Source organism: Lolium rigidum, chromosome 4 (assembly GCF_022539505.1).
Source record: "Lolium rigidum isolate FL_2022 chromosome 4, APGP_CSIRO_Lrig_0.1, whole genome shotgun sequence".
Classification (NCBI taxonomy): domain Eukaryota; kingdom Viridiplantae; phylum Streptophyta; class Magnoliopsida; order Poales; family Poaceae; genus Lolium; species Lolium rigidum.
Genome location: NC_061511.1, coordinates 224,143,787 through 224,161,681, shown reverse-complemented (window position 1 = coordinate 224,161,681; position 17,895 = coordinate 224,143,787). Strand labels below are relative to the sequence as shown.

The window sequence follows — 17,895 nt, the reverse complement described above, 5'->3', positions numbered from 1 at the left end:
CATAATGGTATGTAGTTTGACTAGCAACACACGAACTTGTAGATAATAAATGTACCATGCTGTTTTTTGATCGAATTATAGCTTGGAGAAGAATAAATTAGTAGTGCCATGTAACTCACCATGTCATATTGTCATGTGTGCCGCTGCCAAAGAATGAGCCAAAGCCAACAACAAACTAAGGTACAATCTGGTAGTTGAAAAACGGAACCGTACATTTGGAACAGAAAACCGTGAGAAACGGGGGTGCTAACCGCGAAAGAAAATAGGTGGAGAGGAGAGGAGAGAGACGACGGCGACGGCCGCCATTAGTTTAGGCTTCCCTTCCCCTTTCCCTTTCCCTATCCTCCAGCCACCACCGCACCGCACCAACTCCTCTCCCTCCTGCTCCTCTCTGGGAGAGCTAGCTACCCACCAAACTGACCACACCCGCCGAAGCCCAAGCCAACCGCAGCAGAGCAACTCTCCCGGGAGAGAGAGACCCAGAGGACGCCTCGAGGCGGAGGAGCTCGCCCCGACAGGCGCGCGGGCGCCGGCGGCGGCCAGATCCCGCCCAGTTCGGAGGTACCTCACCCGTCCAGTCCCCTTCCCCCTCCAGTTGCGTTGGAGATAGTTTGTGTCTTAATTTGGGGGGCGGTGCGTCGGTAGTGTCGCCTTACTCGGATCACGGGTCCAGTTCATCGTTCTGAGCTTCTCCCGTCCTCGAATTTCATTTTCCTTTCATGTTGAGTTCTCACCGGCCTTTTCGACCAGAAGTTGAATCTTGCTGCTGTTTGATTCACTCGATTGTTACGATCCTCTCCGTGGCCATTTTGGTGCCCTGGCAGATCTTGCTCGACTGAATTGCGGCGGTCGAAATGGTTATAATTCTCCCATGTCATGTAGGTGGGATAAGGGGCCTAACCTAACGAGCCTTATTTGAGCTTGAGCTGATGCAATTCTTGCAACTGGTTGTTGTTTTGCAGGTACAATTCTGCTCTGCGCGCCGCATCAGCGAAAGTGACAGTAGAGGCAGTGATCTCGGACTAGAACGCAACACGGGCTTCTGAGAAATTCAGGGTGGGCATACATGCATAATGATGTTGGAATGGTGTCCAGCAGAAGGAACTCCACAGGGGCGTTCCACCGGGACAGCCCTGTCAAGGACTGGACCCAGTTCGCCGACCCCTCGCCGTCTCCCAAGCTGCTGTACTCGCAGTCCTACGTGGTGATGCGAGGGCTGCTGGCGTCGATGGCCTCGCTGGACTTCGCCCTGTGGTCAAGCACGCTCAAGTCCGCATGCCGGTCGACCGAGAGATCGAAATCCAAGGGGATGTGCTGCAAGAGGGTCGCCTTCCAGCTATTCGTGTTCTTCATGGTCGGCATCTTCATCGGGTTCACGCCCTTCTTCTCGGTCGACGTCTCTCAGAAGATTGTCTCGAGGCTTCCGTTCGACGAAGGGGTGGACGATAAGGTTAAGGAGCTGGATGCGATCGTGGTGCAGAAAGAGGTCGAGGTGATCGACGAGCCCGAGGTCGAGAGCCCTCCTGTTCCTGCAATGCTGGATGACGAGGTCGATTTTTTCGAAGCTTCGTCATCTGCGAAACCTGCTGTTAATGATCTGGTCATCCCCGTGAGGAAGCTGCTGATAGTGGTCACGATTACTTCTGTTCGGCCACAGCAGGCGTATTACCTGAATCGGCTAGCACATGTTCTGAAAGGGGTACCGCCTCCTCTTTTATGGTTAGTGGTGGAATGGCCTGGTACTACCGTTGAAACGGCGGATATCCTCAGGTCTTCTGGGGTTATGTACAGGCATATTATGTGCAGGAAGAATATTACCAATGCACGCAAGATTGCTGTCTGTCAAAGGAACAATGCAATCTATCATATTAAAAAGCATCACCTTGATGGCATAGTGCATTTTGCTGATGAAGGGCGGTCATACATGGGCGACGTATTTGAAGAAATGCGGAAAATCAGGTGACGACTCTCCACCAAAACTTCGTTTAATGTACTGATATATTTGATGGATTATGAATGCATGCTGAATCCTCTTCATAGTCCAAATGTGGCCTTCAAAACTTTTGTTGCATAAATAACTTTTGCTGGTGACAAGGTGTAGATACTTGTTCCTTTGCTCATGTCAATCTTACTATTCTATAGTGTATTGGTTGAATGAGCTGTTACATCTTCCTTTCTTATGACACAAGTCAGTACTAGGTTGAGTGTTACATGATCCTTGTGTGTGAAATTAGTTAGCAATGACCACTGAGTAATGCTTTCTTCCCAAGGAACCTATAACCATTTATATAAATATGTAATTACTTCAGTTGGATGCCACTTGAATTTTGATAACAGCCAACATAACAAGTTTCATTATCTCATTTACATGGCTAGGGTTTCTGGAAATTAGTACAAAACAGCTTTTGTAAACCATGGCAAAAACTGAAAGCTATACATTTGCTTTTGCTCCTAGAATTATGTGGCTTCTGCATTGTAACAGGAAGTTCTCTCCACTAGAAACTTCACTTGTACATTTTCCTTTTCCATTTACAACAAATCAGAATAGTTCCTTACTTTTCCTTTTTTGAACCTAGCTTATTCTGGTGAGTACAAGTGGCAAAACGTATTCCCTACCTATGGACTCTTGTTAGACATGATGTTGCAAACAGTATTGGTGATTCCAGATTCCAGCGAATACCATGTTAATAATTTCAAATAGTTATGAATGTGATCTTCACTGACAAAAGGGTATTAAGTAGCACTCTGATCGGTTGTTTTAATGTTATCATGATGACTGATGCTAAAACTCGAGAATTTACAAAACGGGGTACTAAAACTCGAGAAGTTATGCAGCATGACAGAAATTTTGTGAGAAAAAAGAACAACTGGTTCCGGTTAGTGCTTTTACATATTGTGAATAGTCTTCGAATGATAAAAACTGTGAAATAGGAGTTTGCTTTAGAAGGTGAAGCAACATCACTGGCTGTAGTAATCTCTCTCTTAGTCTCTTATGAGCTTGTTTTGTTTATGCAGGCGCTTTGGCACATGGCCTGTAGCAAACCATGATGGAACTAAGTACAGGGTGGTTTTAGAAGGTCCTACGTGTAAAGGTAATCGAATCACTGGATGGAACACAATTCAGAAGAAGGGTTCACCTCGGCGATTCCCAATTGGTTTCTCTGGGTTCGCTTTCAACAGTACAATGCTCTGGGATCCTCAGAGGTGGAACCGCCCAGCTTTGGATTCTGTTATTGTCCACTCCGGTGGTAGAGGTGGTTTGCAGGTGAGTTTGTCCCTAAGCCAGCTTCATATAGTCAAGCATATTAGATAATTTAATGGAACTCCTTTTTTGCAAAATCCGACTTTTTTTAGATGAATTTTCATTTGAGATCTTCATGCAGCAAGCTGAATTTTGTACCTATCTAAAATATTTTCGGCATTTCTGTAATGCAATAAGAATACCTGAAAAGATTTTGTAGAAAAATAAAAGATAATTGAAATTAAGGCCAAATCAGTAAGCGACTATGGCCACTAGTATATCTTGAAGTAAATGCTGCATCATGGCTGTTTTTGTGACTTGACGTGAAGCCATAACAACAAATGGGCCATACGAATTTACATAGGTAACAAACGTTACATGCCATAATATCAAATTGATTTCCTGACCTGATTTTGTGCCATTTCAGGAGTCGCGGTTTATTGAGAAGCTTGTTAAACATGAGCGTCAAATAGAGGGCCTTCCAGACAATTGCAACCGAGTTATGGTCTGGAATTTCAATTTGGAACCTCCTCAGCTCAACTATCCCGCCGGGTGGTCATTGTGGAACAACCTTGAAGTCAATGTACCTGTAACATAAAGTCTCGCTGCGTTGCTGCACCATGTATTCTCGTACAGGTCATTGCTCTTGGCAAGCTAGAAGCAGTGATAAACCTTTGTACTGCACAGAGGTTCTGAATATCAACTTTGTGTTGTCCACAAGTGGCCGCGGCGCTGCTAACTGACGCCCTCCTGAACAGCCTGCGCAACAGGATCCACAAAGTCCTATTGCCCTGATCTGCCTCCAGCAATGTCAATCATATTAGCAGCAACGCCAAGCAAAAATTTCCTGACCAAACTCTTGTTTTTGTGTACTCTCTATTCTTTGTGTGCTCTTGATTTCCCTGTAGATTTTTCGCGGCCTTTTCTTTGTTATTATTATATGTTTACAGATGTAAAAACCTGCAGCCGTTGTAACTGTTAACAGCCAAGGCAATACCACAGATTTGAATCAAAGCACTTAGGTTCTAAGATGTTTATGTTCCTTTTGGAGCCTTAAGTTTTCACCATGATGTGATGAAGCTGTACATGAAACATTGCACGAATTATTTCGATTGCTGGGTTAGTTTTTTCTAGATGTCTCAAACTCTTCCCATAAGAGAAGCCCTTAACTGATGGCACAACTTGTGAGCAGCATACCATGTAATTCGAACATTACTAGCCATGAACATTATATGTGACACAACACACAAGTAGTTGGGTTTTTGTTGCAGAATTTGTGATCGAGTTGTTTGGTACTTTGGTGTAAGGTGCAAGCGTTTTGTAACTTAAGACGTGGTTTACCCGCAAAAAAAAACTTAAGACGTGGTTCGCTGATCATTCTTGCGGCGGCTATTTTCTTTTACCGTGAGATTGTTCAGCGGTACCGGTACCGTGTAGTGAGCAGCATACCATGTAATCGTAACATTACTAGCCATGCACATTATATGTAATACAACACACAAGTATTTGGGTTTTTGTTGCAGAATTTGTGATCGAGTTGTTTGGTGTAAGGTGACTGAATGTCGTCTATCTTAACCTGTCTGTATATATATTTTGTTGAGTGCTAATCGACATGACAGTCGATATGTCCGAGTGGTTAAGGAGACAGACTCGAAATCTGTTGGGCTTTGCCTGCGCAGGTTCGAATCCTGCTGTCGACGTTTCAACCCCTTTTTGCTCCTCGTGCTCTTCTAGCATGCAAATATTTTACAAAGCAAATTGTTTCCATTATTTGATTATTTATGTCTTCATTGTTTTCATAGTACACGAATATGCTTACGCTGATTTTTTTTATGGTCACTGAAATTTATATTTGCTTTCATCAAACGAAATTGCGATTCTGCTGTAATGGTTACAATTATTTCACACGGTATGCCTGGAATTTCGCTTCCATCTAACCACAACAACACATGGTTCCGACTTCCAAGGGTCTGTTTTGGTTTAGGGTTTAGGAGTATTAGGAAATACTCCGTAGTTCATCCGGACTTCTTCATTCTGTATTGGACCTTGTATATGGATTCATAGGCTTGCTTGCATGCAGCGTCAATCAGTTTCCTCTCACCACTCCAAGCATACCATGCCAGACGTGCACCGAAGGAAAACCTCACCCCCACGACAGGAATGACCACCGCGGCCGACCTCTAGCTACTCGTCACAACCTTCTTCCTTGCCGGCCGGCCTCCTCTGCCAGCGTGCGTGGGCCTCCTCTGCCTCCCGGCCGAGCTTCCCTTGCCAGCCCATGGCCACGCACGCGGCGACGGCGCTGCAGCACCACCTAGACCTCCTCCTCGCCGCGCTCCTCTGCGGCGGCATCTTCTCCGGGGCGCTGCTCGCAGCCGCCTCATTCGTGCTGCTGCTCCTGCTCCCCGGAGCGCTGCTCACGTTGCTGGCGCTCGCGGTCTCCGACGCGTGCAGGCTGATCGTGCCGCTCGCGGCGCGCGCAGTCGACGTGGCCGCGGCGGAGCTGAGGCTGGCGCGCGCGCTCGCCGCCTACGCCGTGCTCGGCGCCGCGGTGCGCCTGGCTGTGGCGCTCCGGCCCTGGACCGGCGCGCTCGCGTCGCGCGCGGGGTACGTGAGGGATCTGACGGTGCGGAGAGTCGAGCGTTTCACCGTCCTAGTAGCATGACACGTAGCGTAACACATGGCAACAGTGGCAGGTAAAGAGAGGACATGAAGAAATGAATAGCGAATAAGTTGCGAGGAATGACACGCGTAACGAAATGTAAAGAAATGAACAGTTGTGCTCGGAAAGGATATATAGGTTTTCCAAAACATGACGAGTATATATATACATTTATAATTTAAAAAAGGGATTTGCTAGTTCTCAGCTAGCTAAGAATTAACTTCGTGCTTAGTCAAGTCTTGCACTATTCGATATGCAGCGTGATTTGTCCTAGTCATGAGTTTTAATGACATCATATGATTGAGAACGGAGTTAGTTCTCAGTCGACTGGGAAATAGTCACACCTTTAAAAAAAAGGAATATCAAAGTTCTTATCCATGGAAGCAAAAAAGTTAACATCTACAACGTCGAATAAAAATTCTGGCAATATATTTTATGCTGGATATATTGATATTGATTTGGTATTGTATGTATTCATATTTTTATTTATAATCTTAGCCAAACTTGATGAATAATCTCTAGGACTTACATTTTGGAATAGATTGGCTATCCTCCAGTTGATCTCCAGCGTCGCCTCTACCGCGAAATATTGACCCTCGATGGTCTCAACGACTCCTCCACTCTCATTGTGCCGATCTGTCAAGATGTTCAAGCCTACTCCACCACCTTGCCTGTTTGCAAAGATCGTTAGTGCTAGTTCCTCCTTGCGGGAAGGTCCACGTCATTCTGGTGGGTACACAACAATGATGGAACACTACTGCAATCAAATTCTCTAGGATACTTGGTGTTCGGCTCGACCTATTGAAAATGTTGGCCTAGAGAGCCAATCTGCCACAAGAGATGCCTCCAATGGGAAGATGGAATGGTTAGGTAAAAAGGTGTTGCGGTCAGAAACCCACCGGCGGGCAGCGACTGGCAACACCGTAGAGCCGGGAACAACTAGGGCTGCGGCTGGCCCCAGTCCCTCAGAGCGACGGCCCGCAAAGCCTCCTGGTCACACGTCCGATGCTATCGCAAGGGCGTGCCACCTGACCTATACCCGGTCGAGAAGGTGTTGGATGATGCCTCGCTTAGTTTCTCGCATGGCATACATGTAAACATTAAATACGAGCCTCGATCGGCTCTCGGGTTATCCCGTGAATCGGCTCAAAGAGCCGATCCACCCATGATTCGTACAAGGTGTCCGAATATATGGTGGTCCTGCTTGATCAAGATAAAGCTAAAGCGATCTACGACGATTTAGGGTTTTCACCGCATAATCGGATCATCCTACTCACGATTGGGTCTCGTGCTCGCGCACGGTGATCGTAAGCCGATCCTAGACAGGGCCTAAAAACCAACACGAGGTTGATCCCCGGAACATCCTGTCTAGGGCTAGCAAACTACACCCTACACGCCGCTGGATCCTCCAACCCTTTGTAAGGCCTAACTATTGCGGATGTTAAACTAATCCTTGAAGAACAAGGAGCAACCGTAACGGATCGGATCTACTAAACTACGATCAAGCGGTGTGCCGCCCCTACACCTGAGATAGGTGTAAGGGCGGCTAGATGTATAAGGGTTGCACTACAACAGCATATGATACGAAGAACAATGCTAACCCTAACACATCTAAGATAACTACGTTGCTCGCCATCAAAAAAGCTTCAGCACGAGCAACGCATGAACAACGTAGGTAGGCTTGTGCTGCCTAGATCGCAAGATGCGATCTAGGCAGCATGGTGCTTACCGGAGAAACCCTCGAGACGAAGGAGTTGGCGATGCGCCGAGATTTGTTTGTTTTGAACGTTGGTTGTTGTTTATTCCATAAACCCTAGATACATATTTATAGTCCAAGGGACTTTCTAATTCGAGCGTGCACCTAACCGTGCACGGGTAAAACTCTAACTCCTAACCGACTCATAATCTAATACGTTACAGATACACGGGCAATTAGCCCAAACTTGGTACACAAGGCCGATTCACGTTTTTCTTCCATGTATATATCTTCAAGTCCATCTTGATCGCGGCCCACCTCTGACTCGGTCAAATTCTGGTGATAACACATGCCCCCCTGGTTTTGGAAATGACATTTCCAAAATCATTACGCTTTTCTTCCGTCGGGTCATGTCGTGGCGGAAGCGTAAACCGCCGCAGAATCCTTCATCATGATGCCTTGCCCCTTCCACTTCTCCACGTGGCCGCAAAATTTTCCTGTTGGGCATCATCTCCTCGGAAACTGCTGTGGCATTGAATCTCCCTCATATCCCTTTTATTTAACCGTTCTAAACAGCTTGCTCCTCCTTCGTCCTCCTCGCATTAGCACCCAAAAACCCTTCCGTGCCACCATGTCTTCTTCCTCCTCCTCCTCCTCCGAGCTTTCCTACGGGTCCTCCTCCTCCCGCGAGACGCCGCCGGACATCCGCGCCCCGGAAGAATGGGACCCGGAAGACCACGCCTCCTCCATCCGGTCCGAAGACGACCGGTCCCTGACCAGCGGGGATGAAGATCTTCAGTTCCTTGCCGACGGGGAACTGGAGTCGGAAAGCGAGGACGACCGGTTCCCCTGGGATGGCTGTCCCACCTCTGAAGAAGAGGAAGAGGAAGACGGCGACGACGACTCCTCCTCCCTCGAGGGCTACCCGCCGGTGAAACGCCTCCGCATGTGGTGGGACGACGACAGCAGCGATGATGAAGACGGGGATGAAGATCCCGTAGAGGGCTACGGGAGTAGCGACGAGGAGCCCATCGGCAGCAGTGCCGATGAGAGTTCCGAGGATGACGACGAGGGCAGCGATGGCCCGTAGATTAGGATCTACTAGTATAGGCCTAGCAGTAGTAGATTGGTCAATAGACCCTTCTTTTGTTCTTCCTTCTTTGAGCAATCGGTTCTTCCTTTGTAAGAAATCCTGTTTATTAATGAAGAAGTTTCCCCAATTTGATTTTGCCGATTTCTTTTAAACCGATCCTCAATGAGCCGATGAAAACGCATCGGTCTCTCATAATCCGCCCTTCCTTTCTTCGACCACGGGGTGACTGCAATCTTGGTCAAAACTCAAAAAGCCGATGTCAGCGCATCAAGCCTTCATGAACTATCCTTCGTCCTTTCGAACAATGAATTTGAGTTCCGCCGGATCACCCTTGACAAAAATCGCGGCTCGGGACTAGCCGATGGTCACCCAATCGGCTTTCAAAAACAGAGTATCCACCAGGCCAGCTGCCCCCCGAGTCTCAGTCAAGGCGAGAACGGTAATGGATCAGCCAAATGTGCCGCCATTGGCCTCACGTCATAACGCAGAGCCAGCCGATTTCGACAAAATCGGCTCCCCGGAGCAGAGGACCTTTAGGGTGAGCTGCCCCCCGAGCTTCTTCAGTCTATTCCTAGCGCCTTGCTGGTCGGATCGGCTCCTTTCCTTCGGCGGATCTGATGCAACCCATCCTTAACCTGATCCGCACGTCCATGCTGCTCTTGGCATTGTCCTCTTGAGTCGATGGCCGTGCATCGGCTTTCTATCCTTAAGTCGATGTCTGCTGCATCGGCTGTGCTTAAATTTTTTTGAATTTTTTACGGCCGATTTATGTATCGGCCCCCATACTTGATACTCCTACTTCATATCCTCGTGTTTTATCCACCTAGGTGCCCCCCCGAGCCGATTCTGTCAAGAGAATTGATGGTATCGGCTCTTTAGGTATTCCCTGCTGGATCAAACGTTGAACCCAGGTAGAACGGATGGTGAGGATAATTTTGGCCGATTGCTGGAATCGGCCTCCACGTTGCTTGTTCGATGAAGGTTTTGTAATGTCCCTCCACAAATTTTTGGGGCCGATCACAAGGATCAGCCTCGCCACGTTTGCTCGTTGATTTGCTCCAGCTACACGGTTAGGCCAGTGGATACGACCAGCCTAACTTCATCCTCTGTCTCACCGATGCGCTCGCTGTCGTCCACCTTGAGTGCATCGTTTAATCCTCGAGCGATAAACTCCGTTGGGAGGATGAACACCATGTTTGTGCCAGCCGATGTCTCATCATCGGCTTTCCTTTGCTTGGGGCGCCACTCTTTTCTTTGTGGTCGACCTTCTTCGTCCGGGGTTCGCTGAATTTTGGCGGCCGGATCAGGCCGTGCCTTCCTCAACGTGTGCGGTATAATCTTTCAGCCTTCTTCCAACCCACGCAGACGCTGAACCCTTCGTTTTTGGGAACGGCTGAGCCCATCAGGGCACCACCTTGGCCGATGATACTTGTCTTCTTCATCATCGTCCTCTAGTTCCTCGAGATCTTCCACCCGAGCGGACTCAGCACGCTCGTTCCGAGGCGGGAGAGGCCCTAGACGTTTGAACACGGACACGCTAGCCGCACCCTTCTTCTTCGTTTGCATTCGGCGCGTTGCCGATTGTTGGCAATCGGCTCATTCCTGAATCCCAGCAGTGTCTGAAGAAGGGGCAGTCCCAGTGCCTATCCACGTCGTCTTGCTCCCTCGACTTTTCCTTGGCGTGGCGCTCGTATCGCTCCTCGTCGTGATCATGCCAACGACGTCTCCTGTCGTCCCTAGCCAGACGATCCTTTTCACCATCGTCGCTGTATCGCCGGCGTTGGTCATACTGACTCACATACTTGTTGAGGAGGTGATCAGAGAGAGGTCGTTGATATCTTATGTTCTTCACTTCTCCCTCTGTGACGTAGCGTTTGCCGTCTTGGCGGAGCCGATCGCGTGGAGCGGCTTCCTCTGTGTCTTTGCTATGAGAGCAGCTGCCCTCATCCCCATCCTTACCAGAGTGGCGCCCAAGCCCTACCATGTTGATATTGCGCGAGAGATCTGGCTGGCACCCTCCATGGTAAGTATACTCCACCATGTTAACGGCGGGGAAGGGGTGTGTGTCGACCTTCATGGCGTACTGGTTGAAAATTAGCCATCCGTTTTCTATCGCCATTTGGATTTGCTGATGCCACACCCTGGAGTCGTTAGTGGTGTGGGTGAACGTGTTATGCCACTTGTAGTATGGCTTTCCGTTCAGCTCCTGCACCGTAGGAATCTTGTGGCCTTCGGGTACCTTTATATGCTTCTCCGTGAGCAAGAGATCGAAAATCTGCTCAGTTTTGGTCACGTCGAAGTCGAACCCTTTTGGAGGGCCTTGTGGCTTCACCCATTTGCAGGACACGGGGCCTGCCGCTCGAGTCCATTCAGCCACTCGCTACCTCTCGATCTCCCGCAGCACCTTCATCTTCGTCCGCCTCAACCGGGGCCACCGCACGCTTGAATTTGTCCCGGTAAACATCCGGGTGGCGCCTGTTCATATGCCGACGGCTTTCGCACCATGTGCGCCAATGAAGGGTAGTCTCGCTTGGGAGGCCACGTCCTTGATCGATGATGAGAGACCCACCACCGCCAACTCGATCGCTTCTTTTTCACTTACGTGAACCGAATAGCATCGGTTCCTCACGGTCCCGAAGCGCTGGATGTATCTCGACACTCGTTTCCCGCGCTTCGTCGTACTTGTGCTAGATCGGCAATGCCAGCCTCGGAAGCCTCTAAGTGATACTCGCTCATGGAACCGCTCTTCCAACCGCTTCCAAGTCCGGACTGAGTTCGGTGGCAGCGATGTGTACCACCCGAAAGCCGATCCTGTGAGGGACCGTGCGAAGAACCTCACACGCAGCTCGTCCGACGCCGAGATCGTGCCCAGCTGTGCCAAATATCGGCTCACATGCTCGATGGAGCTGGAACCATCTGATCCACTAAACTTTGTGAAGTCCGGGAGCCGATATTTGGGTGGTAGCGGGATCAATTCGTACTCGTTAGGGTACGGCTTGGTATAGCCGAGCGTCTTCCTTTTCGGCATCATGCCGAACTGATCTTTCAGAATCGTACAAATCTGATCCGCGGTGATGGCTGAAGGTGTCGAACCCTGAAGATTCGCCGGGGTGGCATACTTAACCAGCCATGCTTGCTTTTCCAGTTCTGAGCCAACTGCAGGAGCTGGGCTCTGGAGGTTTGTCGGAGTGGCGTACTTAGCTAGCCACGTTTTCTTCTCAAGATCTGCTCCCGACGTTCCTCCTGCTATCCTAGAGGCCCCTGCTGTCGCAGCCTGGTTCGAGAGTGCCCAGGTGCTGCCGTCTGGTACGTATGCGCACGCGTATCCGTGCGGGATCTCCTTGGGCGCCTCAGGTAGGAATTGGTAGTCACTAGGATCACCACCAATCTTGTAGACGACGTATGCCGATGAGTTCGGCACTTCCGGTGCTGCCAACGCGAACGGCAGCGGTGGATGGGACCGGAGTGGCATCTCTCCTTTGTAAGTCCCCGGAGCTGGTCCCGACGGAGAATACCGATGGCTCATGATTTCCTGGATCACGCGCGAGCGACACGCTCCAAAGTGTTCACCGGGCTCTCGGAGTGGCGGTGCAGCGAATGAGCCACCATGTAGTTGATCTCCCGACGCGGCGACCTGGTGCGTTCTTCGACGGGGCGGACAGGTCCACTCCATCGAGCGCGCCTTCAGGTGAGAACCCCTTCCACCTGACGCCGTGGGAGCGGGTTCTGTGGAAAGAGCCGATGAGCTCGGCTTCGAGGACTGCCTTGACCTCGTCATGCTTCTTCTTGAGCTCGTCAGGCAGATCCTCGTACTTGACCGGAGTGCTTTCCGCCATCTCGGATGTAGATGGCGATGCGGTGGATGTCGAAGATAGTCCCACCGGGCGTGCCAGAATGTGTTGCGGTCAGAAACCCACCGGCGGGCAGCGGCCGGCAACACCGTAGAGCCGGGAACAACTAGGGCTGCGGCTGGCCCCGGTCCCTCGGAGCGACGGCCCGCAAAGCCTCCCTGGTCACACGTCCGATGCTGTCGCAAGGGCGTGCCACCTGACCTATACCCGGTCGGGAAGGTGTTGGATGATGCCTCGCTTAGTTTCCTGCATGGCATACATGTAAACATTAAATACGAGCCTCGATCGGCTCTCGGAGTTATCCTGTGAATCGGCTCAAAGAGCCGATCCACCCATGATTCGTACAAGGTGTCCGAATATATGGTGGTCCTGCTTGATCAAGATAAAGCTAAAGCGATCTACGACGATTTAGGGTTTTCACCGCATAATCGGATCATCCTACTCACGATTGGGCCTCGCGCTCGCGCACGGTGATCGTAAGCCGATCCTAGACAGGGCCTAAAAACCAACACGAGGTTGATCCCCGGAACATCATGTCTAGGGCTAGCAAACTACACCCTACACGCCGCTGGATCCTCCAACCCTTTGTAAGGCCTAACTATTGCGGATGTTAAACTAATCCTTGAAGAACAAGGAGCAACCGTAACGGATCGGATCTACTAAACTACGATCAAGCGGGGTGCCGCCCCTACACCTGAGATAGGTGTAAGGGCGGCTAGATGTATAAGGGTTGCACTACAACAGCATATGATACGAAGAACAATGCTAACCCTAACACATCTAAGATAACTACGTTGCTCGCCATCAAAAAGGCTTCAGCACGAGCAACGCATGAACAACGTAGGTAGGCTTGTGCTGCCTAGATCGCAAGATGCGATCTAGGCAGCATGGTGCTTACCGGAGAAACCCTCGAGACGAAGGAGTTGGCGATGCGCCGAGATTTGTTTGTGTTGAACGTTGGTTGTTGTTTATTCCATAAACCCTAGATACATATTTATAGTCCAAGGGACTTTCTAATTCAGGCGTGCACCTAACCGTGCACGGGTAAAACTCTAACTCCTAACCGACTCATAATCTAATACGTTACAGATACACGGGCAATTAGCCCAAACTTGGTACACAAGGCCGATTCACGTTTTTCTTCCATGTATATATCTTCAAGTCCATCTTGATCGCGGCCCACCTCTGACTCGGTCAAATTCTGGTGATAACAAAAGGAAATGCTAAACTTTCTAGAAATTATCTCTCCTACCCCCCCCCCCCACGCTCTCCCTCCCGCTCCTCGAGCGCCCTCTCTTCCGTAGATCTCGATTCACTTGTTTGACAGTTTTTAAATACCATATAATTTTTCCTACTCCTGCACGAGACCCCTTCTGGTGGTCTACATCATGTCTAGGGCCACATTATGCCACAAGTACAGAGCAAAGCTAAGGATACCTCCTAAAAGAACATTTTCCCACCCTATTGGTTTCATGTGTTTGTTAACAACGCAACGGGTATAACCGTGTGATAAGTGTGTAGATTTTTCCGAAGGAGAAGCACAAGATGGTCGGTGACCCCTCCTTAAAGTGGATGGTACGAAGCCTTGGACCTTAGTCTTTCCTAAGTTTAGTGTGTGTCTTTTCTGGTTTGGGTGAGGAGTTCGTGTTCATGTTGGAGAGAGTCCCAGGAATTCTTGCTTTTTTGGTATCGCGGGGTCGGAGGTTCTGGCTTGGAAGGGCCGAATGTACGGACTAAGTTCCTGGCCTCCCATTTTCTGGGTTGCACCAAGTGCCGCAGCTCACAGATGGAGTGGGGGGACTTAGTTTCCCGACTGGAAGGAATTACCGGTCTACACGGGTGTCTTCGGACCATGGAGAGCACCGCCCGGCCCCGGAGATCCTGCACCCACATAGTTGCAACGGCTATAAATATTAGGAGGCTATAAATATCCCCTCTCCCCCTTCTTCCACAAGAAGGTTGCTCGTTGTTCTTCCATAAAACCTAAGAATCTTGGTTGATCTCTCTCTTTAGCCAACCTTCATTTAGTGAATTGAAGCAAGAGGGCTAGATCTATCATTGATCAAAGGAATTTGAATTTTCTCTTGATTCCATTGTGGAACGTGTGACTTAGGTTTTCTTGGAAACTCTAGAAGATTGAGATCCCCTTGAAGCTTGATTGGTGATTTTAAAAGCTTCATGGTGATATTAGGAGCCTCTAATTAAGTTGTGGAGCTTGCCCCAACCTTGTTGTAAAGGTTTCGGTTGCTACCTAGAAAGCTAACACGTAGTGCAGAGTGAGTTGATCGTGGTGGTTTGCTAGAGAATAAAGTGAGCATTTGTGGTGTTGGTTGCAAATTGCAACATGGACATACTTTCCTTAACGAAGAAGAAACTACAGGAATTGTAGCTTGTGTCTCATGTCTCCCTCGACGGTTACCTCAAACCTTTACCTTGCACTTTCTTGTTACTTGTTCTTCTTTAGTTATCTTTGTTCTTGTTCATTTAGGTTCTCACACTTACATTAAAGAACTTCACTTTCTTGTTGAACCATAAATTCAAAAAAAAACTAAAATTTGTAGTCTAGGGTTCGAGCCATCGACCTTCTTCTAATCCGACCGGCAGCACCTCGCCCCTCTCCCACCCATCTATATCTCTCTCACACTAATGTGGATTGGCAAACTCGTCGTGTCTAGGGAAAACTCTCCAAACCAAAATCTTCTGGAAAAAATCTCCCAAATCTGCACGATTTTATGCTCCTTCATCCAAGTTAAACTAACTATTTAATCACTTATGTCTCTATGATATTTTCTCCCAAAACCCTAACCCTGCAACGCCGCCCCAATTCCTCGCTAGAGTTCAGCCACTGATTCCACTGTTCTTCAGCGATGCCGGTGAGCTTTGCCTAGCATCGACACCGTCTTTGATTTCCTCCTTACAGATTTACATACACTTGTAGGTTTCAAATTTGATACGCACACTCGTGCACTTGCCAAAAATAATGCCTCACAATACGCACACTCGTACACTTGCCGCAGTTTGTATTTTGACGAAACATGTTCATCCTTCAAAATCTCAACCTATCTAAATTTTGAAGTGCTTCATACCACTTTATATCAAACTTTTATATTTCCATGTAACTCATAATCATGTTACATCTTTTTTGTTTTTATTGATATATCTTTGGATATACTATCTCATATACTATCTTTCCATTTATAACAAACATAGTTCAAATTGCAGGCTCATGTATATTAATGTATGTATTCGCCATGTCTTTAAAATATTCATTATTTCATATACCTTTTCTAGTGCTAAACTAAAACGGTATTTTGTCAATAAAAAGTATTTATTTAGTTTGGGATATTTAAGGTAAACATACTATGGATTTCCTTGAGTACAAATATAAGTGATATTATCGCACTGCCCTACACAAATTAAGTATAGTGTGATTATGTGCCTTTCTTGTCTTATCCTTAAATAACTGTATGAATTTCAGAAATAACTTGACCAGTGTATCTAATTTTCTAGCGTACTAGTATGTCAAGATTTGATGTGGTTATTAGATAATTCTAGATTCCGGTGTCGACTAGTACTCCCTCCTTCACAGTTTATTAGGTGCGCGCGTACCCCTAGGTCACCAATTTAACCTATATAATTTAAATTATATAATATAAAAAATTGTATCATTAGAAAATAGAACATCTGAACTTTCTAATGATATAATTTTTATAACATATAACTAATGTTAACTTGATCAAATTTGCAACCTAGGGGTACGCGCGTGCCTTATAAACTGTGAGAGAGGGAGTAGTTTGTCATTGAATTCTCTCGTTCGCTCGGAAAACTCGCTGTTGAACCGGCGGGCATTTGCTCCGGCCAGAACTCGGCCTCCTATTGGTCACTCTCCGTTCGCTCCCACTATGTACACTTCAGTCCATCAACTTGTAAACTATTGATGCGCATACACAAACTTGCCTGAGTGACATACCAGTCTAAACATGACAATGCGAGCAAACAACGCTGACATGTTATGGTACACTGGATTAAGCACCAGCGGGAAATAGTTTTTACAAATTCCATTTGAAAAAATCTGCAGAACTTTGCATGTTCGCTCTTGTTATTAAGATGCAAGTGCCCTATCTAATGCTCTGCACCTGCACTTCCCAATGTGTTTAAGGTTGCAGCTGCGCTTCCTAGGAGCATAAATTTTGGAACAAGATTACAAGAAGAGTTTGTGGATTTTACATGCATAGGGTCAAAATACTCCTTCCATCCTTAAATAAGTGGATGTTTACCCCTAAATTTTGTCAATAAAAGAGTGTACTATCTTTCCAATGCATTTTAAAATAGCAAAAATTGATTATCTCTCATCACACGGAAATCAAACGTATAATATTCAGCACATGTTCTCTTTATTTTCTACATGTACTTAGCTCATTGAAGGTGAAAAAAGAAAAAAAAAAGATATTTGTTTGCATCTTTCTAATGCATTTTTACACTACTTCACAATATGTCTTGAAAAACACAAATATTCACCTATTTAATGAAGGAGGGAGTAACTGTCTCTTGCTTGTAGTACACAAAGATTTTGTTGGTGTCCTTATAGAAAAAGAGTAACTAGTTGTTCACTCATGCTTGTATTTTAACTCCAATCGTCAATACAAAATCAAATATGTAAAACTTGTCTAGTTCTTTGTCTGACCTAACGTCTTTATCTGGATGTAAATTTCCATCCTGCTGCTAGATTACTTATATATTTTGCATGAACGCTGGTTCATGAAGTCCTGCAGTTCGTAATAAACTAATTTTGGCGGAAGGGTGGAGTATGAATCTCGAACCCTTGGCATCTCAATGTTCTCTAAGAGATAGAAATGAGCCGAGTCACAGCAGTTACGTTATTCTTTTTGTGTCAGTTATCTGAAACTAGGGTACTGTTCTATTGGCACTTGTAGCACCCACAATGCAGGACGCTAACCAAGATGCTTAAGTAATAAAAGTAATCAGGACAAATAGAATATGGAGCAGAGCGCTCATCCTTGCAACGCTGGGTCTCTTGTATGAGGCGGCGCTACGCATCAATTTAGGGCATCTTCAGCGGTTCGACGCAAACGGACGTTGTGCGACCATATGTGTCCGTGCGGACCGGAAATACGTCTGGAGCTAGCTCCAGCGGGGTGACGCATCGTGTCCGGGCCGTTCGCCGCGACGCAAACACGGCGCAAATATGCGACACGTTTGCGTCTCCGCGGTCACGCCGAGTGTCCGCTCGCTTCCCCCACGGACCCGCCTGACAGTGACCCTGGTTCGATCGGCATCGAAAGCACACAGCAAGCACGCGAATGTCAACCACCGGTGTGGCAATCGCGCCGA

General features: G+C 47.7%; 1 protein-coding gene and 1 non-coding gene across 2 annotated transcripts; both read left to right on the top strand.

Annotated features, from left to right (window-relative positions):
* The first annotated feature begins 526 nt into the window (after positions 1-526).
* On the top strand, positions 527-4,270 carry LOC124707147 (probable beta-1,4-xylosyltransferase GT43E). Its single transcript, XM_047238813.1, has 4 exons — positions 527-561; positions 963-1,959; positions 3,016-3,265; positions 3,669-4,270. Exons 2-4 carry the CDS (start codon positions 1,067-1,069, stop codon positions 3,837-3,839), a joined length of 1,314 nt encoding a protein of 437 aa, XP_047094769.1. The 5' UTR covers positions 527-561; positions 963-1,066; the 3' UTR covers positions 3,840-4,270.
* Positions 4,271-4,859: 589 nt separating this feature from the next.
* Positions 4,860-4,941, top strand: TRNAS-CGA. The gene has a single exon. It is a non-coding gene; the product is annotated as a tRNA-Ser (tRNA).
* Positions 4,942-17,895: the final 12,954 nt, after the last annotated feature.

What these genes read in the sequence shown, in the direction of transcription:
- LOC124707147 (XM_047238813.1), top strand. Translation starts at nt 1,067, where the DNA reads ATGCATAATGATGTTGGAATGGTGTCCAGCAGAAGGAACTCCACAGGG. An exon ending in GAAGAAATGCGGAAAATCAG is followed by an intron (nt 1,960 to 3,015) that starts GTGACGACTCTC and finishes TTGTTTATGCAG; the next exon opens with GCGCTTTGGCACATGGCCTG. An exon ending in GTGGTAGAGGTGGTTTGCAG is followed by an intron (nt 3,266 to 3,668) that starts GTGAGTTTGTCC and finishes GTGCCATTTCAG; the next exon opens with GAGTCGCGGTTTATTGAGAA.